This window comes from Elaeis guineensis, chromosome 8, assembly GCF_000442705.2.
Source record: "Elaeis guineensis isolate ETL-2024a chromosome 8, EG11, whole genome shotgun sequence".
NCBI classification, from domain to species: domain Eukaryota; kingdom Viridiplantae; phylum Streptophyta; class Magnoliopsida; order Arecales; family Arecaceae; genus Elaeis; species Elaeis guineensis.
In genome coordinates this window covers 8382876-8406615 of record NC_026000.2, presented here as the reverse complement: position 1 = coordinate 8406615, position 23740 = coordinate 8382876, and the positions used below count along the sequence as shown (strand labels likewise).

General features: G+C 35.5%; 1 protein-coding gene and 1 non-coding gene across 3 annotated transcripts; both read left to right on the top strand.

Moving 5' to 3' along the window:
• The first annotated feature begins 204 nt into the window (after positions 1 to 204).
• On the top strand, positions 205 to 15416 carry LOC114914430 (diphthamide biosynthesis protein 3). 2 transcript variants are annotated; one of them, XM_073262102.1, is made up of 2 exons: positions 205 to 596; positions 13237 to 13479. In XM_073262102.1, the coding sequence occupies exon 1, from the start codon at positions 319 to 321 to the stop codon at positions 559 to 561; it is 243 nt and encodes an 80-aa protein (XP_073118203.1). In that variant the 5' UTR covers positions 205 to 318; the 3' UTR covers positions 562 to 596; positions 13237 to 13479. The 2 variants fall into 2 exon arrangements, with proteins under 2 accessions (XP_073118203.1, XP_029122019.1); XM_029266186.2 differs by lacking the exon at positions 13237 to 13479 and adding an exon at positions 14881 to 15416 and having other exon boundaries at positions 217 to 596.
• Positions 15417 to 16642: 1226 nt separating this feature from the next.
• On the top strand, positions 16643 to 22955 carry LOC105050414 (uncharacterized). The gene is made up of 5 exons (XR_002165208.3): positions 16643 to 16841; positions 17332 to 17413; positions 17576 to 17744; positions 22236 to 22296; positions 22453 to 22955. It is a non-coding gene; the product is annotated as an uncharacterized protein (transcript).
• The last annotated feature ends 785 nt before the right edge of the window (positions 22956 to 23740 follow it).

Genomic DNA, 23740 nt, shown 5'->3' with positions numbered 1-23740 from the left:
ATTGAAATATTAAATGAGGTATGACGGTTTCTTCAATTCTCCAATAGCGGTTTCTGCCACCACCAAGTCGGATTACCGACCTCGGTATCAGAATTTTTTTCCTATATAAAATACGGAGAACATCAAAACTTTCATCAAAGTCCTACTTTCCCCACACTTAACAGAAACTAATCAGAACCGTCCAATTGCAGCATCTTCGGGACAATTAAAGAAGGGAACACCGACATACGTCTTCCCAGCCTTTGGTTCTCCCATCGTCTCGGTTTCTCTCTGGTGGGCTCGCCGTTGAGACCCGAGAGACCGATAGAGAGGGAAGAGATGTCGGCGTACGACGAGGTGGAGATCGAGGACATGGAGTGGAACGAGGAGCTGCAGGCGTACACGTACCCATGCCCCTGCGGTGACCTCTTCCAGATCACGAGGGACGACCTCCGCGCCGGCGAGGAGATCGCCCGCTGCCCTAGCTGCTCCCTCTTCATCACCGTCATCTACAACCCCGAGGATTTCGCCGATCCCCCCGACCCCAAGAAGAGCCAGCCTCAACCTGTACTCGTCGCTTGAGGCGAGTCGATTCGCGACGGCCCGCAATTTATCAGGTTAGAGTGTCGATGTTTTCTCGAGATAACTCAGCAAAATTTTTGTCGTTTGGATGACAATTTTGAATTTGGAAGAAAATCGATATTTTGATCCATCTCTTATTATTACGTTACCAGATTTCATGCTTTCTTGGGGTAATTAGTAGATTCCGTGCTTTCTTTGGACGGTTTTCTTGAAAAAAAAAAAAAAAAAAAATCCTTTGGTTGTCTACCTGGTTGGCAATGACAATTAGATTCTGAGTTTTGCAAGAAAGTAGAAATATCAGAGGAATTGGCTGATTGCAAGAAGAGTAGATGCGAGGACTTGAATTGGATTGGAAATCAATTAATTTAAAGTAGATTTGACTTTTTAATTCAGTCTTAATGTAGACGTGTCTATGCTTTTGCTTTATTAATATTGGAATCTGGGTTACGGTTTATAGGCAGGTAGAGAACAGTAGGAGCGATGAGCGTAGGGTTCTAATCAGAGTCTGATCATTACTTGCGTGGTTCTGTTCTTTCTTGCTAAGAATTAAGAGTCATTAAGGGATGTTATTTATCCTACAAACACGAAATTAATTCATAATAAAGGATGAAGACCAGAGAAATTAGCTGATTAGAAGACAGTTCGATACAGGGATTTAAATTAGATTTGATCGGATTGTACAATATTAGATTTGATTATAATTTAGTTTGAACTTGAATATAAGTAAAGAAGAGGTGTACTCTAGTCTCCATCTTTTCTATGTTTCAGATGGCACAGGGTTTGTATACAAGTGTTCTTATTTCAAATAAGAATTTGCATTAGAAATATTGGACCTGCTGGGTAAATTGAAACTTTGAGCTCCAGATCAGCACAAATTGAACTTTATAATTTTTTTTAAAAGTTTTTGATACTCAAGATGACTTAATGTTCAAGGCACTTGTTTGTTATGAACAAAATATTTGGATGAACAGAAACCTTTTTCCAGGTCCCAAACAATTGTGAACCAGGCATTTGAGTCATGGCCCAGAGTAGTCCACTGCAACCATGCCTTGACCAACAAGAACCTTGTTCCATCATGGCCCAGAGTAGCCCACTGCAACCATGCCTTGACCAACAAGAACCTTGTTCCATCTCTATGGTCATGATTCAAGATATATCCACCAGGCCTGAAAATATTTATGGTTGACATGTCGCCATGCTTCTTGCTAAGGTAGCTTTGGGCAAGAGGAGGGTTTTCCTTTGGATAGCAGAGCCAGTAGAGAGGTAGGCTGTATGCTTGATCAGTTATGAAGTTCTAGTTTTTGCAAGTTGTGCAATCATAAATATACCTATAGACTCGAAAAGAGCCTAGATAATTAGAGAAGTGAACAAATGACAAGTTATAGGTCAGAAGCTTAATCTAAATGCTATCCACAATTTACTTATGTCCCCAGCCTTCGAGCTTCTGTCCTCACCTGGTAGGAGAAAAGATATTAATGAGTGCTGCTTTCTGTTTTTGTTTCAAGCCACATAACTAGTTTGGTATCTGATATCCATGTGACTTCTTGCAAAAATATAGAATTGAAAGTTTATGTAATGCGGTTCATTATGCTATGACTTTTGCACTGAAGCTTTATCCCATTCATAACTTTTAACCGTTCTCACTTTGGAGTTACCTTTCTCAGTAACCATGCAATCTTCTTTTATTAAACTTTGATAATGAGCATATGTTTGTAAAAATCTTTTATCTCGATAGCTCAATGATCCTTGATTCGTGGTTTCACTTGATAGAATTATTTCATCTTAGCTTGCCTTGTGAAGTCAATTTAATTGTTGAAATTGAATACTGAAGCATCAACCAAAATCCTTCTGGCCCATATCAGGTAATTGGGAACTACAAAAAAAAAAAAAAAAAATTGGTTGAAACTCATTGCACAAGATTTATTCTATAGCCTGAATACTGAAACTAACTGCCAATATACTCCACTGAGTAGTTCAAGTTTTCAAATGATTAACTCCCCTCCTAAATTTTTAGGAGTTGATGTTATAATTATATGTGCAGGATATACCTTTTTCCCTATGGAAATTGAAAATGTTTTGCTTTTCATCATAAATGCTCCATACATACATAAAGTCATATATTAATATGTTGGGTTTTTTACATGGATATCCTTCTAAACATTCAAATTTGTATAAATATCCTTTCAAAATTGATATCTACATGTATATCCTCATAAAATATCTTTTTTTGCATATGTACCCATATCATCTAACATCATTAAAAATTAACGATTTAAAATTAAAATGACTAAAATATCTTTATGGATAGATGTGCAAAAAAAAAATTTTATAAGGATATATATACAAATAGTAATTTTATGAGAATATTTACACAAATTTGATTATTTGGAAGGGTATACATGCAAAAAATCCTTAACATAAATGCACCTCTCTTGATTTGTTAATTCTTTTCTTATTCTAATGGAGAAAAATTAACATATACAACTAAAATAATAAATTTATTTAATTTATTAATTTATATAGATAAGATAATCTTTTTATCAAATGATAGATCAAAATTATTTTATCTAGAAAATAAACAGATCGTAACCATCCATGTTTCCTCTAATGTATAACAATATGCTGTTGGAATTCGGAGTTTGGTGCATGTATATGTGTTTTCAAAACTTAATTTTCTAAACACCACAGCGGAGAATAAGATTAAAATAATTTTAATCTGAATTTTGCATGCATAAAAATATAAAACCACATGGATCTATTTCGTATGCTGAAATTTAGATTGTGATCAAATCATATATCTATTTCGCAATCCCTTTCTTCAAATCTGGATCTGGAAGAGACGAGGCTCTCTGTTAGCCGCACAAATATCCGGCTTCTATGAGTATCCACTCGAGATCAGTCTGGAATAGTCATCTTTAATTTGAATTTTGGTTCTCTAAAATTCAGCCTGCTGAATCTGAACGAAACTTGGATCGCGATCAATACTTGATCTTTCTCTTTGATCTTCTTCTTCTCCTCTTCTCTAGAGTTTCTCTTTGCTATGTGCTGCTATCAGATGTTAGAAACTAGCAAAGAAGAGGCACCCAAACTCCTTTGGGCATGAAACTCCTTGCGATGCGCGTCTCAAAGAAGGGGTGTATAGAACACCCAAGAGGAGAGAAAGGGAGAGGAAGAGAGGGCATGGGGAGACCCTTTGGGTGTGAGGGGCTGCTGGTTTTGATGCTCTAGGGATCTTAGAGAAGGTCCCTGTAAATAGGCATAAGGATTGAATCCTATTCAATCTCATAATATAAGTTCTACTTGCATTAGGATTCTTATTAACTTAAGTTATCCAACTTACATTAAGAAGCCTATTAGGTGCCAACTATTGGAACTCTTGCACTTATAATTAGACACCTTCTTTTGCACTCAAGAAACACCCCATATGAAAACAAAAGGCCCTCTAATCAATGGTCACGCCCAAATTGATCAAATCAAGGTGGCGCCCCATAATAACTATCAAGGAGATTCATAAGGGACTTGCACCCTTAATTTATGTGATCCATAACCTTAGACACCCAATAATTGAAGTTTCATGAATCTTATTCATGTAGATTATTAGCAGGTAATTAAGTTAGAATTAACTTATCAAATAAGTAATCCCAATGGAAAGAGGAATTAGGTCCAACCATGTGCTAGCAAAGTTATCATGAACCCAATGGATTTCTCTAAACCCAATTGACACTTCATAGGCTTAATTACTTGTTTAAGGCCTAATCCCTTTGTTGTGTGATCTCATAGGTTCGATTCTATCTAGTAGTGAGACATACAATGATCTCTATCATCGTATCATTGAAATTATTTTCAATGGGTCCGAATAATTCTACTCTAACTCAATAAAGATTGTCGATCCAGAACAATCCTAGTGAGCTCTCACAATCCACTCATGACACCTAGCAGTATGTAGTGGCAATTCAGTAGAGCTAAATGAACCTCTAGGTGTAGTTAACGTATGATTCAGTCCCTCTATCGTGAGTTCCGACTAGATGCAGATCATGGATAAATCGTCAAACCTTAACATCGATTATATGATAGATTCAATCAGCTTAAGTCCATATGTGATTCTATGAAAACTCTTTTCTATCAATCACACTGCTATGGTCATAGACTTAAGGACTCAGCTTCTTAAATCCCATAGGACTACTCCCTTCTGCTAGAGTCGATAGATTCTATCTTGATGCACACCCCACTCTTACACTGGATCAACTGTCGCCAACATTTACTACAAGGACTCCTTGAGATTCATGTTTATGTGTCAGTCAAACTCCAGTAGCCTCATTGCGAGCAGTAGTGTCATCTCAGATCAAAGGATCAGTCATACAATTGCAGCATCGAGAAAGTCACTAACGAGGGAGCAGACATTCATGTGACTTCTCGTCTTGATCACGCTCAGTGCTAGTTATTCTCTAACAACCACCTGCACTCTTGCTCTAGTGTCTCTACACTGCAGATTCGAGATCCATCTATCCGAAGGAAGCGATCCGTACATTGGTCTATTCGGATCAGTCACCATCTCCATGATGATCCTATGATCAGGAGCAATTTAGGAATCAACTATTAATGACATATGCCTCAAATTTTCAACTCTTTGAGAATGTGTCATCATCTTGTTAATCCTTTGGATGATTCATGGACACAGACATGAATGGTAATATAACTGTCCAATAAGTACAAAATCATGTCCTAGAGATATAAAATGTGTCAGCCAAGATTAGCTTCTAGAGCATCCAACAATCTTCCACTTGCACTAAAGTCAATTTGCCATGTACCAAGCTCTATCTTCACAAGACCGGTCTAAAGCTAACCAAGTGACTTACCAGTGAGTCATCCACATCACATGTGGAGTTTACTCTCTACACCTCTATATATTTCTACTCGAGGTAGTCGCGTGTTCTGCTGTTCTATATGCTTGAATATCTGGTGAGACCTAGGCTCTTTAGCAAGGGTTATGATGCCATTGTCTTTGCAGTATAGTATCACGGTATCTGATGGTATGACAACTAATTCTGCAACTAACATTACAATCAGAATGCATCATACACATCTACAGCATACTCTCAGCTTTCATTGATCGATTATTTGAAATCCTTCCAAGATATCGACATAGGAACACATCCATGATGTAGACATTTTACTATCAACATCAGACAAAATTTGAATTGATGTATCCTTCCACTTCTAGCTTTGATCCTTCTCCGAACATATCCTCAGTTCTTCTTAAGAGCTTAAGGATGTTTTCACAGCAATCCAGCGCTCACAGTCTGGATACAACTGATATCTATTTGTGACAATCACGGTATAATCAGTTCAAGTATTTTATGGCATACGACTATGTCCGAGAGAGTAGCAGACCTCTCTCCGAGATTTCTATGCTGAACGCTTTCAGCATCCGGTCTCTATACTTTATCTGTGAAAACACAAGCATTCAATTGCATCTATCTCTATAGATCTTTAGGATGCTCACTTTATATCTTTCATGGAGAAATCTATATTCAACTATATTTTAACCGATGTCAGTATTGGACACTCTCACTGATCCTTTTGAAATCCATAATTCCTCATATCTGATCAAACAATTTGATCATATCATTGAAACGAATGTTCTAGCTCCAAGGATATTGTGGTCTTTGTGATCACCTATCACAATAAGTGAAATCCACAAGCTATTCCATATAGAAATCTTTAAAAGATCTCTACTCAGGAAAGTTATTTCACATGCTTTTTTGGAGTCGATATCTCACATCGCCTCGTTGTAGGTTCTGGGATCATCTCTATATTTTCTATCTCCATGAGAAACGATTTTCTCTACATTCTCTGTTAAGCATACTCAAGTACCTTTTGAGAGGATTGGAGATCCTACTATGTGTACGAGGTGGAGGAGGAATATACGTCTACTGGCTCATGATTAATATATTCTTAAGGTCTCAAGGCTCCTTGCTCTTCAGAGACACTCTCTTAGAGCTTAACTTTCCTTTCACTGCTTCATCTTGGTTAAACAGTTTTTTAAGAAGATAGCATTGAATCACAATCACATTGTAATCCCATCGGAAAGTAATATCCCAAACTCTTTTAGGAAGAGCTTTATAGACTTATCTTCTAATATATCCACCTGCTGTCCTAAATACAGGCTAGACATCCTTGAATCTCAAAATAATCAAGATTCAGTTCTCACCATGTCATATCTTATATGGTGTGATAGGAACATGTTTAGTGAGAATCCAATTTTATAGAAATAGAGCATGTCCCTAAAGAAATATAAATAAATAAGTAAATTTCATTATAGATCAAATCATATCTCATATAATCCTATGACTCTTCTTATCTCATTGAGTTGAGATTTATTAAGAGGGGTCCAATATGAAACAATGCCATTATGAGATAATCGAAAATTTTTTTTCAATGGTATTGCATCCTCGATTCGATCGAAGTATCTTCAGAAATTTTTTGATTTATTTCTCCATTTACATGTGAATTCTTTGAACCTTTCAAAAATTTTAGATTTATATCTCATATACAAGGTAAAGACAACTCCTTGGTTAGCACATCACATGGGCTACACACATCAAATATGTACAAGGATAAGTATCTCAGTGGTCCTTTTCCTCTTGTCCCACAAGAGTAGCTTGGTTATATTTTCTCAAAGAGATGATGCACAAACTAGATTTGACTCAACAGTCAATGAGCCTAAATCCATATTTTTTCAGTTTGTTAATCATTTCTTCTCCAATATGACTTAGCTATAGATTCCACATATACTTTAAATTTTATCTCAATTTTGGATCTCTCAGATCCAATGGCATTCACTAATTGCTCAATTAAATTCACATATGCATCAACATGCAAATGATAGACTGTCTCTAAAAACTAAATCCAAACGATGATCGCAAAGGACAGATATCCATGACCACAGCAGCAACTATTGCCCTATAGTCAATTCAAGGGTTACTTCCTCAGCTCTCTACCTTTCCATCGACTCTACACTAGAGCCTGTAGCTCAAGTAGGAGAAGAGAAAATCGTAAGGACAGTGTTGAGCAATTTCGACATACCTACTCTAGGTGTGTCTTTATTTCTTTAGACTCTCCAGGTATTTACCTCTGAACTCTTTCAAGGTTCTTTTGTTATCAACACTTTGACCAATTCAGATAAAGTGCCATGATGGTCTTTCATATGGTAGTTTATCATAAACTATCTATATAAACTAATCAAAGATCGTAGGATCAAATCCATAAGCAATTCCTTATGCATGGTCATGTCGAGCTTTTTAAGCTTTTCAATGTCCTCGATCATTATCAAATAACGATCATAGACTGACTATCCATCATGCATCACATGCGCTATGCGACTCTTATCACCTCACAACACTTATGGATGAATCAACATATCGTTGGCAGTGTACATGTACTCATGTATAGCACCTATCTTTATTGTCATTGTCCATCCACTCGTCAAGTATAGCTCGTTGACTATGGGTTGGACGGGTTATTAACATTAGAATAACTTGATAGAGAATGTTGCTTAATTTTTTAAAATTAAGAACAATTCTTAAGTTTGTAAGCCAGTCTATGTACTCGATTTCGGTTAATCGGTTGATATCTAGGATTCAAACTAGAGGATTGGAAGCTGACACAATGAACAGCAGAGAGCAAAGATTCTAATTGGGTGTTTGTATTTATTTTATAATTTTGTTCGAGGAACTTTTAGATGCAAAAAGAAACTCTCACTATTTTATCAGAACTCTCACACTCTCTGGATGAAGAAACGAAAATCCTAACGCGATAATTGAATTTTTAGTGGATGCTGCGGTCCCATCGATGCCGTGCACCTCACCTAACAGTTATTAGTAACACGAATAAACACCGATGCGTGGACAACTCTTTATCCAGATACTTCTCTAAACATATTGCAGCCACTTGATCTCTAAGTCATGTGGGCTCATCTAACAGTTATTGCTTGCACTTCTTAGTTAACTCAGACCCACTATTCAAAAGCAGATGTAAAGCCGTCATTGGGTCTCTCACCTAACAGTTATTGGGCCCAACCCCATCTTTACCCCGCAGCAACTCTTTGCTAATAGAGTGGTTGTGTGTTTCCGATGCAACTGAACTACTGTGACCAGCCGAGAACAATCAACGCCGGTAGCACGCCCGCACATCTACAACGGTGGAAGACTTTGGACTTAATATTTTGTGGAGAGATTTGGGTTTAGATCTTATCTAATCAGTCATCACATGACTGATATAATTGGCATGGACTAAATCAAATCACCAAACAACCATATTTGTGACTCAATCTTTCAAATTGGCTAGATAAGTGAAGATTGGTGGGGGTCTCCCTGTTGCTTTCTTTAGACACCAATGAATTGGCCAGATAAGCGAACGAAATCAATTAAATAATCATCTTTCAATTACTTACCTTAGATACCAATTGGACAATTGATCAGAATTGGTTAGCTCAAGTGAATCGGACTCAAATCAACAAGCCAAATTAGGTCCTTAGATTAATCGATTCTACGTATGGGACTCAATCGATTTGATAAAAAATAATTGTATAATCATTAACTTAATTGATCTAACTCAATTCAATACTTGACTCGGTTTAACCAATTACTTAATCGAATTAGACCCATATAACTCAAATAAAAAATCTTAGATGTAATCATATTACATGACTTAATTTTTGATTTTTCTATGACTAAAATCCTCATACACAAACACAAATTTCAGATTCTAAAATCATATTTTAGATCTAAATTCTTTGCATGAAAGTAAGTATTAAAACATGAAAATAATTTTTAAATTCTAACATACAAACATATATCACATATATGCATGTAAAATTAGATCTAAACAAAAATTTTAGATCTAAATATGATATCATATATCTCATATACTAATCATAGATCAGATTAAAGCCAAATTTATGATCTAAATATGCAATCATATATCATACATATGAATCAAAATTCAGATAACAAAAAAATTCAGGTTTCATGCATGTATCTATTTCACATGAACTAGAACTCTTTCTAGATCAATTTTCAGATCTATGTATGCATCAACATATCAACTATATATTCTAGAATTAAATCTAAAATCAAATTTTAGATTTGAAGATCCATCCATACATCTCATGTATCAAGAAAAAATTGATTTTGAAATATTTTCAAAAACATGTATATTAAAATTCAACATATGAAAATCCGTAGCTCTGATATTACTGTTGAAATTCAAGATTTGGTGTATGTATATGTGTTTTCAAAACTTAATTTTCTAAACACCACAGCGGAGAATAAGATTAAAATAATTTTAATCTGAATTTTGCATGCATAAAAATATAAAACCACATGGATCTATTTCATATGTTGAAATTGATATATGCTGAAATTTAGATTGTGATAAAATCACATACCTATTTCGCAATCTCTTTCTTCAAATCTGAATCTGAAAGAGACGAGGTTTTTTATTAGCCGCACAAGTATCCGGCCTCTATGAGTATCTACTCGGGATCAGTCTGGAACAGTCCTCTTTAATCTGAATTTTGGTTCTCTAAAATTCAGCCTGCTTAATCTGAACGAAACCTGGATCGCGATCAATATTTGATCTTTCTCTTTGATCTTCTTCTCCTCTTCTCTAGAGTTTCTCTTTGCTATGTGCTGCTACCAGATGTTAGAAACCAGCAAGGAAGAGGCACCCAAACTTCTTTGGACATGAAACTCTTTGGGACGCGCATCCCAAGGAAGGGGTGTATAGAACACCCAAGAGGAGAGAAAGAGAGAGGAAGAGAGGGCATGGGGAGAGCCTTTGGGTGTGAGAGGCTGCCGGTTTTGATGCTCTAGGGATCTTAGAAAAAGTCCCTTTAAATAGGCATAAGGATTCAATCCTATTCAATCTCATAATACAAGTCATACTTGCATTAAGATTCCTATTAACTTAAGTTATACAACTTACATTAGGAAGCCCATTAGGCGTCAACTATTGGAGCCTTTGCATCCATAATTAGACACCCTCTTTTGCGTCCAAGAGACACCCCATATAGAAACAAAAGACCCTCTAATCAATGGTCATGCCCAAATTGATCAAATTAAGGTGTCACCCCATAATAACTATCAAAAAAATTCATAAGGGACTTGCACCCTTAATTTATGTGATCCATAACCTTAGACACCCAATAATTGAAGTCATGAATCTTATTCATGTAGGTTATTAGCAGGTAATTAAGTTAGAATTAACTTATCAAATAAGTAATCCCAACGGAAAGAGGAATTGGGTCCAACCATGTGCTAACAAGGTTATCATGAACCCAATGGATTTCTCTAAACCCAATTGACACTTCATAGGCTTAATTACTTGTTCCAGGTCTAATTCCTTTATTGTGTGACCTTATAGGTTCAATTCTATCTGGTAGTGAGACATACAATGATCTCTATCATTGTATCATTGAAACTCTTTTCAATGGATCGGAATAATTCTACTCTAACTCAATAAGGATTATCGATTCAAAACAATCTTAGTGAGCTCTCACAATCCACTAGTGACACCTAGCGGTATGTAGTGGCAACCCAGTAGAACTAAAACGAATCTCTAGGTGTAGTTAACATGTGATTTAGTCTCTCTATCGTGAGTCCTGACTAGATGGCAGGTCATGGATAAATCGTCAAATTTCAACATCGGTCATATGATATATTCAATCAGCTTAAGACCATATGTGATTGTATGAAAATTTTTTTCTATCAATCACACTGCTATGATCATATAGACTTAAAGACTCAGCCTCTTAAATCTCATAAGACTATTCCCTTCTGCTAGAATCGATAGATTTCATTTTGATGCACACCCCACTCCTATAGTGGACCAACTGTCGCCAACATCCACTACAAGGGCTCTTTGAGATCCATGTTGATGTGTCAGTCAAACTCCAGCAGCCTCACTGCAAGCAGTAGTGTCATCTCAGGTCAAAAGACTAGTCATACAACTGCAGCATCGAGAAAGTCACTAACGAGTGAGCAGACATCCATGTGACTTCTCGTGTTGGTCACGCTCAGTGTTAGTTATTCTCTAACAACCATTTGTACTCTCGCTCCAGTGTCTCTACGCTGCAGACTCGAGATCCATCTGTCCGAAGGAAGTGATCCATGCACTGGTCTATCCGGATCAATCACCATCTCTGTGAGATCCTATGATCAGGAGCAATTTAGGAATCAACTATCAATGACATATGCTTCAAACTCTCAACTCTTTGAGAATGTGTCATCATCTTGTTAATCCCTTGGATAATTCATGGACACAGACATGAATTGTAATATAACTGCCCAATAAGTACAAAATCATGTCTTAGAGATATGAAATGTGTCAGCCAAGATTGGCTTCTAGGGCATACATCCAACATATGCTTCTAAGAAAAATATCTAAATCTGATATTAGATGAATAGCTTATACATTTGCATAGATTGAACATAGCTGTGGTTTTGGATAATATATAATAATAAGAATTTATAATCTTATTATATTTTATTTTAAATTTTTTTATCGAAAATATCTTTGTGAAGTGTATAAGATATATCATGTTGTTATATGATGGATATGATCGTCCCATCTTGTATAAAATAAAATATATAGTATTTTAATATATAAAATATTATATAATATCGTCATCGTATTGTTATATTATATAATATGCTACTACATTGTAGAGTAAGAAGGTCTAAATCTATCTAGGTGAAGTAGATAAAAATTAAGTTAAAATTTTTTTTGTGTATATCCTTCTAAATATTCAAATTTGCTTGAATATTCTCATGAAATTACTATTTATATATATGCCTTTATAAATTTTTTTTTTTGCACATCTACCTATAAAGATATTTTAGTCATTTAAATTTTAAACTATTAATTTTTTAATGGCATTAAATGATGTGGGTACATGTGCAAAAAAATAAGAAAAAAGAAAGATATACATACAAAACAAATATTTTATGAGAGTATATATACAAATATCAATTTTAAAAGGATATTCACGTAAATTTGAATGTTTAGGAGGGTATACATGCAAAAAATCCTAATATGTTTTCTAAGATATGCCAGGGATTTTTTTTAAAAAGCATGTGCTTTTTGACTTCCACGATCTTTCAATTTGTGGATAATTTGGAGTTTGGGCACTCTTCATTTTTGGCACGTTGACTCAATCTTTCAAAGGTAAGACAACATTGAAATCAATCTTTGTGAATGTAGTAGGAATACAGAATCCTGCTTGCATGACTAGGTTAGCCCTCCAGAATTTATAAAATAAGCTTTGCAACCCAATGCTCTTTTGTTCCACTGAAGGAATAATTTCCTCTCTCTCTCTCTCTCTCTCTCTCTCTCTCTCTTTTCCCGCTTTCTTGATGCAACTTATTGCAATTTTATCAATGAAAACTGGGGGGAAGACGAAATATAAAAAAAGATAAAAGCCATTTATGGTTGAAAGGAGATTATTGATGTTGTTCGTGTGTATGGGTAATTGGAATCTTTTGATATGATACTTATACATCATAAAAATCCTCCAGGTGCTACTTTTGGTGTTAAAGCAATGTCCTTTTTTGTTTTGTTGATACTTAGTTTATTAAAAATTTAGTGTGGAATTGATGAATCTGTACCTTGCAGAATGGAACAATGTGATCGGGCACTGCTGACATAATGTAGTCATCATTGGGTCGATTTTGACCAGGAAAGTGTGATCAAGTTGTTTTTTTGAAATTCCAATGTGGATTTAATGTCTTTTCTTCTACTACCTATATTTTCTCATGTCCAAAGAAGTGTTTACACATTTTTGGAGACTCAGTATGTAGAGCTACCCCCATGTACTTTTGGAAATGTTAGTAAGAGTGATGATACCATTGCTTTTCATGTCCCTTTTGTTCCTTCATGCTCTTCTTATTCATATAGGGAATAGTTTGTCAGCCATTTTCAGGTTCCTAGCCAATCAAATGTGAAGTTGTGGCCTGTCTTGTGTTTTTTGAAGTTATAGATGTTAACCTTTTGTATTGCTGCTCTCTGCGCTGCAATAACCTTTATTTTCTGTGTACTGGAGCTTAATCAGTAATATTTGAAGACATCGATCGGAGCCAAAACAAATGGAATATGATTGGATGGAGACCCAAGCATGAAAACTTCAAATTGTTCCAGTGTGCAAATGTTGGATTAAAAAAGGAAGAAAAAAGAGCCCCTATAAGTTGGACATGTCTATCAGAGCGGAAAGCGTTGCGTCTAGATGGTTGGCTCTGGCCCAGCTGGTCCTAAATGCGGAGCCAGCAGTGTGGATTCTAAATATTCATTTAGCCACGTTGCATGGCAGGATTGGTGTGCCAATGGGAGTCTGTCATACATTAGGGGGTTGGTTATTGTTGACTTGTAGTTCAACATTTGTTGGCCCAAGCAATTGTTCGTGCTATCTCTCAACTGAATTTTCTTTCGGGCTCTTCTATGTACTCTCAAAGTCCAATATGAGAATCCCTTATATTTGGTACCTAAAAAATGGTTTAGTATATTTTAAACGTTTTAAAATAGAAATCTAATTAAAGTATTATATAAAGTAATATTATTAGGATTGTTCCTAGAATTGAAAAAACTAGGAAACTAAATCATGTTTATACAGTTTAAGATGTTTAAGGATGTTTTAATAAATTTACAGTTTTTCATGCATAAACTTCTGTTTTTTTCCCAGTTATACACTATGATTGGTTTATTAATTATATTTAGGAATTGATCAATCATTGCTTATAGGCATAAGAAAAGTGAATATTTGATTTTCATGTGTAAAATTCTTTTTTGTTTTTTCAAGTTATACCCTATGATTGGTTTATTATTTATATCTAGGAATTGATTGATCATTGCTTATAGGCATAAGAAAAGTGAACATTTGAGGGCAAAATTTTGACAATATATTTTTAAATATATTCAATAAATGCCTGCTCAAAGAAAAAGAGTATGATGGTAATCTTGAAATTTGAGATATGGACTTCCTTCTGATGGAAAGATAGTAGTATTGTTTGAACAGCATATTAATACGGTTGGTGATGTTATGGACTATTTGCAAAATAGGCCAGTGATGACTTAGTTACCGTCGAAGCAATTCTGTGCATTTTTCTCAGTAGTTAACCATGAATTATGCTGAGATGCACAGAAAATACACAAACTGGTTTTTAATCACAGAAAATTGTTTCTTGCTTTAAAATAACGAGAAGCAAATGCATTCATTCCCTGTTCAAGCTTGCAAGTCTACAATTTATTTGTTTCTGCTATTTGTAGGTATTGGTTTTGGTGCACAGCCTTCGGAGCCTGTCCAGCGCATACTCTTCAGAGCAGGTCTTCTACCATCACCACCACCACCAATGCTTGCAATGACATGCAAAGGTGGGCCTCGTGACACCCATCCTATGGATCTCCAGAGTGGCCGGTACTCGACTTCCAAGAGCCTTGAAGCTGCTGATCAGTTTGAATGTGGAGAAGCTGAGGAAGATCAAGATGGTGATAAGCCAGATCCTTAAAAGGAAATTGCAGCATCCTATAACCAAGAGAGAGAGAAAGTTTGCAACACCTTGTTTTGAGTTGGGTGGCAGTTGATATGTCATTTGGTGGTTGTGAATCCATGGATTTGACTGCTCTGAGACCCTAGTAGCGCTTCGAAGGTCGATATTTTTGAAGACAATTTATTTTACTCTTGGATGCAATAGATGTGGTTAAGTTTTTAAATAAATGGTGCTATCTGCTGTAGTCTCTGAATTGGTTGTGAATAAATGCGCAGGTTAATAGGCCTGCTGACTGGGCAGGTTGTTTGGAGGTTATTCATATGACTCTCGCGTTCATGTCTCATTTTTATATTTTACTTTATTCATATGCCTGTGGGTCTGCCGCAGCTAATTTGGTATTAAAGTAAGTTCTGCTTTAGTTGCTACTATTGCTACGGTGGCATCGAGCATGTCTAATAAAACGCAAAAACATGGTTGAGATTTGAAATTGATCGCGACAATCTAAGAAATGTTCTCTGGCCTTTATACAGCCAACTAAATTACCTAGATGTCGCTTTGATGGAGGCTTTAGAATCTTATTGGATATAGAGAAATTCTTTGCGCACTACGGCGGTGCAGTTCTGCACCACTTACAGTGATTGGCTTCTGTATGGATCGGAAGGAATTTTTTTTTTTTTTTATGCATCGTGCTTTGGCTCCGTATGTGAACCAATCGTCATAGGCATTGCATGCATTCTACATTACTCATGGTGTACAAAAAATTTTTTATGAGACATATTTGTTTGAATTTTAGATTATATGCATCTATAATTTTTGAAGTAAATGATCACGATCATATTCTCATTGAAATTGTGGACCTATTATTATCATTGTGAGTTGTGATGGTTATAATATTATTATTTATAATTTAATAATATTTTTAATTATTATAATATCAAAATATTTTATAATTAATATAGATATTATTTTATAACAATTTCTAATATTAATATAATTTTTTATCATAATTATAAAAATAATAAAAAAGTTTATTATGCTATAGTAGTAAAAAATTACTGTTCTCAAGAATATATTTAATAATATTTTTAATTATTGTAATATCAAAATATTTTATAATTAATATAGAAATTATTTTATAATAATTTCTAGTATTAATATAATTTTTTACTATAATTATAAAAATAATAAAAAAATTTATTATGTTATAGTAGAAAAAAATTACTGTTCTCAAGAATATATCTATTTCAGCATCATACGATCAAACAGCTGATATTGTATCCACAAGCAACCAAATGGAAATATTTTTGGCAACTACAACTCCAGTTACAATATTTTTAATTATAGTTCTATAATAATTCCAATTATAATATTTCCAGTTGGTTTCGTAATTCCAATTATAATATTTTTTATTACAGTCTGTAAACCGATCGCCCCCTAGCCTATTGGGTCGGCGGGCACCATCGGCGATCTCGTGAATCGGCCTCGTCGACGTAGCATCAACGCTAGGGGTATTTGTGTCATTTCATAAGTATGAGAGTGAGTACTTAATCCATTCACCCACGTTCGACTGCCTCCTTCGTCCTCTCTGGCGGGATTGCGAGCCAGCGAGCAGCTGGAGAGCGAGAGTAGGAGACTTCTTCTCCTCCTCCTCTCCACTGCTTCCTTCCGCTCTGTTCTCTCCATCTATCTCTTTGATCTCCTCCTGTGGCCTTCTGAAAGGGAGAATTCTATTTGTTTCAGGTAATTATATTTCTGGGATTACTGTCCTCCTACTGGTTTTCTTGTCCCGCATAATTGTTTGTTTTTATTTGTATTTCTTAAAGAGTATATTTTTTTCTTGTTTTTCTCGGTTCATTTAATTGCCGGAATTGAAGATGCTGGAAACACGCTGGAATCTTTTTTTAGTGATTCCTATTCGTGTTCTTGATTGATCGTTGCGTGGCTAGGGTTTGTAACGATTCTGTCTTTTTTTTCTTTTTTTTTCTCTTTCCTATTTCTGTTGTAAAAGCTGCTGATTTGAGACGTTAAGATTACAATTTGTTCGATTGTCTAGTAGGATTTGATTTTTGTTAGTTCAAAGATTGTGATTTGGACTTGGATTTCTGGAAATCGAATCATAGGAACGTTAATTCATGCTATCATGTTATGTCTCGTCAAACTTCAAAACGCATGAAAAATTATTTTCTTTGTGCGGTTTTTGATGCTTCCAAGTGATGCTTTTTTCATGCAGGGTATTTGTCTAGTGAAGTATTTTAGGCCCTGCTGTTCTTTAGAAATGGAGTACTTAATGAGCGTGATGGCACATTCTTCAGGTCTTATGACTCCCCGATCAGAAATTCTTGAACGTTTAGCTATTAATAGTTTAGTAAATAACTGCCCTTATTTCCAAAGTCTTGAATTGTGTGTAGTTTGATGTGGCTTTAGTTTGATTTTTTTTTTTTTTTAATTTTTTCTTATTGTTTTTCAACATGTAGTTACATATGTTGCCAAAGCAAGGCCGAGATGCAATGGAAAGAATTTGGAGGATGAAATGAAGGAACTGGGAAAGTTGAGAACAGCTATCATGATGGAAAAATGCCAGACTAGGGATGAAGTCATCATCTGTCCAATACCAAGGAAAAGAAACACCGGGACCATCCTTGTGTAAGTTTTGGTCGCATACCTAACAAGACAGTTAAGTTAACTGTTCAGAGAGCTTTTCTAGAATGTCTTATGATTGGTGGTTAGTTAATCTTAACTTAGATACACAAGCCCTAACCATCTACATAGAGTTTTGGCACTAAAGCTAAAGGTATATACTCTATCAAGAGGAAAAAAAACCGGTCCTAACTCTCTGTTAATTCTTGTCACATAATTACAGAATAATGAAAGTTCATTGTTAAAAAAATTATGATATGCTATATGATTGATAAATAGTTATCTGCGATGGTAACTAACAAGTCTTGTCCCATATATGTGGATTAGCATGAAGGAGAGCAATGATCTTATCATAGTTTGAGAGGATTTTATAGCTGACCATTAACCTAATGTCCATCGTATGAATTGGTGCCAAATTGTTGGCATAGTCATCTTTAGATAAAGGCAGGTTTGACATGAAATGACAAAGGATATTTGATTGGTAGGTACTAGGGAGAGCCATATTTGCAGTTTGAGACTGTTTAACTGCGCAGCGATCATCCACAGCTCTTCAAGACTTTGAAGGAATCTAAATGAAGAAGGAAGAAGTAAGGCTTGTAGATCTATGGCATTCATCTTTAAAGTATAAACTACAAACCAAATCACCAAATGGACCATCCTTATGGGCCTTATCTCAGCTCGTTGGCACCCTTTCCTAAGGGCTTGTTCTGAAGGAGTTCCAGGGCTCAAACCTTAGTGGTGGCACATTGCATACATTGCTCAAAAAATAGCCAGATGAATCTGCATGACTGTAGTCTAGATGACTTTTTTAAAAAATTATTCTCTATAAGTTATCGACTAAAATAATACATTGCGATTAGTGGTAACAAGCATGCAATGTGTGTATGATAATGTTGAAGAATGCCATTAACTACTTCAATTGATGCGGTAGACCTTCCAAAAAAATGTTTTAAAATGTACAGAGATGAGTACTGATATGGGGAAAAAATTCATTCCACAGTGTGATTCCGAAATCGGGGAGGCTTGGTCCAATCAGGCTGAGATCTAGAGTTGATGTTCATTTGTCTTTAGGAATTGATATATCTTGTGAGAAGTCTAAACAATCAAACATACTGTTGCTTAAAATCCTATTTCATAGGTTTCTATTTTGTGACAGAAGCTTTTGGTGAAATTTCACACTAGAATACATTTTCTATCATCAGTTCATTAGTGTTTTTTAAATCAACTAGCATGTTCTAATATTGCTGATGTTGAATTGCTCTTGGAATTTGCCTGATGTTAAAAGTATTTAGGATGTGAAAATCCATGTTGCATCAGTTAACCGGTTCATTTTCACACCTCGAGACCATTTGAAAAATAGATGCAACATGGATTATGAGAAGATGCAAAAAGGTCTCTAATTGCTCCATGAATGATCAATGATTTTGATGTGATCTATAAGAAGACCACATCAGAAACTGCAGATGACTGGTTTCATCAAATTGATCCCTACTCCCTTTTTTTGAGAATAATTTATGCAAGTCAATAATCTTTGCAGGCACTGGCTCTTTACAAGTAGCAAAACAGGTGTTCCTTTATGACAGCAGAATAAGGATACAGTTAGTATTGAAGGATTAGTATAGGATTTTGACTCAAATTAAAATATTAAATTGGTTTCTATGGAGATTAGATAAGTGATCAGAGAAGAGTTTTCTTGTGAGAGTAAAGCATGGATAGTATTAGTATGTGGTACTATGGGGAGCTTTACTTGGACAAGAAAAGATCGATGAGGCAGCTATTCTTGACATATGTTTTAGTTATAGCAGGAAAAATTATAACAATAAAAATATATTTCTTTTCTTTTAATCATTCACATGCTCTCTCTCCTTGCTCCGAGCCATATCTCATCATGAGTTAGAGAATTTGAGGTTTGTCACACCATGTTTTTCCTAGTTTAATCATTATTTTGGACTGCTGAGAAGGAATGAGAAAGGAACTGAAAATTATATACCTTATCAACATTGAGATCATCCATCAATACACGTTCGTTCTTGAGGAACGGACCAGACAAGAAGTCTCTGGTTGTCTGTAACCTCAGCAGGATCATCAGCTCCAGCCACAAATTGTTGTAGCTGCTAGGCACAATTAACAGGTGCTAGCTCCATTTCCATGATCATGTGTTTGTGCAGATTTTTTGAAACCTGTGAATACCTCATGGTGCATGACCTCATGAACCACCAAGTAAACCTTGCCTTTTTCTTGCTTATTGGTGCTTGCCAGCAGCATATCCCATTATGCCCATAATCACATGAATATTTGAACCTTGCATGTTACTCAGGTTGATCCTATGAAGGTTACACATTGTTACTTTCCTAGAAATAGTTGGAGCGAGTTCCTTGTGCTATTATGCTAGCATTTTAGGTGATGCTATATTCCAATTTTAGTATCAAAGGAAGATGTTTTTCTGTAACCTCAAAAGTCAAATCTGGCCATCTTACCAAGAACATCTGACATTTTTCCACCGATTTTCAATCAGATGAGGCTATGACTTAGCTTACGCAATATGCTTATTATTAGTTCTTTGATAGCTAAGGTCAAGATGGATGAAGATAAGGTAGACTTTTATGGGTGCTTTTATAAACATGCAGTAAAGCAGGCTTGTGATGTTCTGCGCTCCTTTTTTCGAATATTAAAGCTCTCAAGATGGTGTGGTCTCAGATCATTTACAAAGTTATGGATTTTTCTTGGACTATGGAGAGGACTGTAACATGTTATTTGGAAAAGGGATTTGCCAGGGATCTCTGAATTTTCTCCACAGATTTACAATTAGATGAGGCTATGACTTAGCATTGTGCAATATCCTTATTATTATTATTATTTTCTTTGATAGCTTGGATCAAGAGTACATCAAGTTTATGTAAGCTTTTATTGACAATTGGACAGAGATTCCAGTGAAGCATGCCATTGACATTTTATCTTCTTCTCTCTCTCTCTCTTCTTTTTTTTAAAAAAAAATTTTAAATACCAATGCTCTCAAAGTGGTTGTGCCTCCATCCTGTTATAAAGTTATGGACTCTTGTGGTTATTTGGATTGCTGGGACAGCAGGGACTTGTAAACCAAATGGATAATTTTACTGATATTACATGTACACTTTTCTTATAATCATCGTGTATCTTTTTCTTTCATGTTAGGTGAGGTGAAATATTAAATACTGTCTGTAACCATTTGACATTCCTTTTTTGTGTATCCAAGGAGATTGGTTGTTTTAAGTTTGAAAAACAGCAGATTTTCATGCATGTATTTTGGCATCATCATTCTTGTGACCTATTATTAGTCAAGAAATTACCAGATTAAGGGTCAGATGAGTGGAAATGTCAAAATAATTATTATCCTTTTTGTTTCATGCCAGTCACTGTTGCCATACTAATCACATCGCAGTTGAAGATATGCTTAGCTGGAGAAATTCAAGAGATAGCATGCATTTGACTGAACTTTCTGCATCCCAGATGGGAAATTCGAAATTTTAAGAAAATGGTAGAAGAATTAATAACTGGAAAATTATGGTTTGAGGTTGATTTAGTGGCATGTTGGTTCAGTCCCAAGTGCTATGTCTAATTAGCTTCCTTTCTCAGAAAAGTTAGAGCTGGGAGAATATGAATAGGTTAACTTTCTGTTCACAAGGAATCACTACTTTTTTTCTCTCATTTATGAACATTGGTCATTGAAGGTGACAGACATAATCATGTTGAGGGAGCAGTTACATCATTAACATCATTAACCTTTTTGGAGGTATTCTGCTCCTCAAGTAACAGCAATGCTGGCATGCTGTTAATTTTGCTGTTTTGCCAGACCGTGAGGCTTGAGGTTTTCAATTTTCATGTTTTGTTGTGTGCCAAACTATGGTCTGATGCTCTGCTACTGAGGTATATTGCTTTTCAGTCCTATTTGTTACACATTCCTGTCGGCTTGCAAGCATATGCATGCATTAAGAATGTGTTATATTCTATAGCCAACATTCAATTAGCCTAAACAAACCTAGCCTTTTACCTTAGTCGCATTAATGCATATCCAGAAATGTGCAAGATAATTGTGCTCTGCAAGGTTGGATTTTGATTGTATTTGAAGCACGATAAAGGTTTTATATATTATTTCAAGTTACTAGAAGGTTAACATAGCTAGCTTAATCACGGACAATCACTCATCCAGCATAGATAAAGGAAGTTTTCACTGAGCCGACTTGATGTATTTGACAACATTTTGATCACTTCATTTTGATTCTGAAAAAAATGCTAGTAAAGCTAGAATTTCCAGTTCATCCAATGCGTTAGTTGTTTTAAATAGTCTCAACACTCAAGAGTCTATACTTAGCATCATACCTATAGGTGCCTAAAATGTGAAGGCTGTCATTTGATTATTTTTGTCATATCTTTTCACAGTTGCAAGCATTTTTCTCTATCATCGTAAATTACATCTGCTAGCATTTCTTTTTATTGCACTAATACTTGTAAAGAATCCAGGTCAAGCAGAGACCATAATGAGCTAAAAGTTGTAGCAGATCCTGATATTCTTATGAGCAAGGTCCGTGCTTATGGTTCTTACCACTTGCTGTATCTCCACTAGATTCCTCTAAGTTCTCTTAATTTTCTAGATTGTTTGTATTGGCTGATCAGAAAGGATATGACCACAAGAAAAACTAGATAACAAGCTGAAGATATTTTCTACTATATCCTGCAGGCTTCACCACCCTGCTTTTCTTGTTCTCCACCAATCAGAGCAAGCAATCCTCTCATTCGAGATGCTCATTTCGGTGAGCCAAGGGTGCAAAAGTGTCTCCCAAGTGCCAATTATTGATAAACTTTCCAAGGATTTGGATGTGCCTATTGCGACTCCACCATGCAAAATATCAGGACAATGGCTTGAAATTCCTACCTCCAATTCAAATAATTCAAGGGGGATACTTTTCCTTACCCTGAAACTTTGTCAAGGTTTTTGCTTCCATCTGCAAGTTGGATGGTGTATATATCAGATTTTCGTTCTGAGGCTTCTTAAGTTATATTGTTTTCATCATGTGGGCGATCATGTATGTATTTTGATGGCCACAGTCTATGATCATGAGCCAATTTTGGTGAACAACAAGCCCAAAAATTTTGCTTAGCTGGCAATGTTGCAGGGGTACCTATTCTACTTTGTGATATAAATATTTTAAGATCCTGGCTAATAAATTCTTTCTCTGAGAATGATGGATGTATTTGAATCTTGGCCTTTTTCAATGAATCTTTGTTAAATAATGTTTTATGCAACACTACTGTTGGCACCGAATTTTATAGAAGCGTATATAATGACAGAACCTCAATTCTGGTTAATGATCCAGGTTTTATGATTTGTCGTTTTGTTAAAGCGGGCTTAAAGAAAAGCAACCAAATATTATTCTCATAATGCTACTCTGTACCATATACTCTGTGTTGGCCTCGTTTCCTAAAAGCTGGCAACCAAAAAGTGGGTTCTTTCTTTCTTGTACAAGAAACAATGAGCTGCTTCACTTCTTAAATTTAAGAATATCCAGGTGTTCAATCTCAAGTTTGAAAAAAGTACCTTCTTTCACAAATTTGAGCTGCAAGGATAAGAGAAAAAAGAATACAAAATTCAATGGACACATTTAGTTCCTACAAAGCAAGGATTTTTAGTTGGAAATTTGATGGTCGGCTTGCGTGCAACTTGAATTCCTGAATTTTTTTATATAGGATGTATTGCTTCCGAATTACTTGACACAATTCCACTAAATTTTTACTTCCACATGACTCTTGACTGGCATCCAAATAATTGTGTTGCATAAAGTATGATTTATGAGCGGATGTTTTTCTTTCCAAGTTCTTGAGAACTTACAAGCAAACAGATTGTGGCTCAATACTCATCTGGATCCAAATTAGATTGGTTGCTATTTTCTGACAATCTGCAGTGGAGTTAATCCACCATTGTAAGTAATGAAGTCAGTTCTACATTTACGTTACTGATTCCAGGTTCA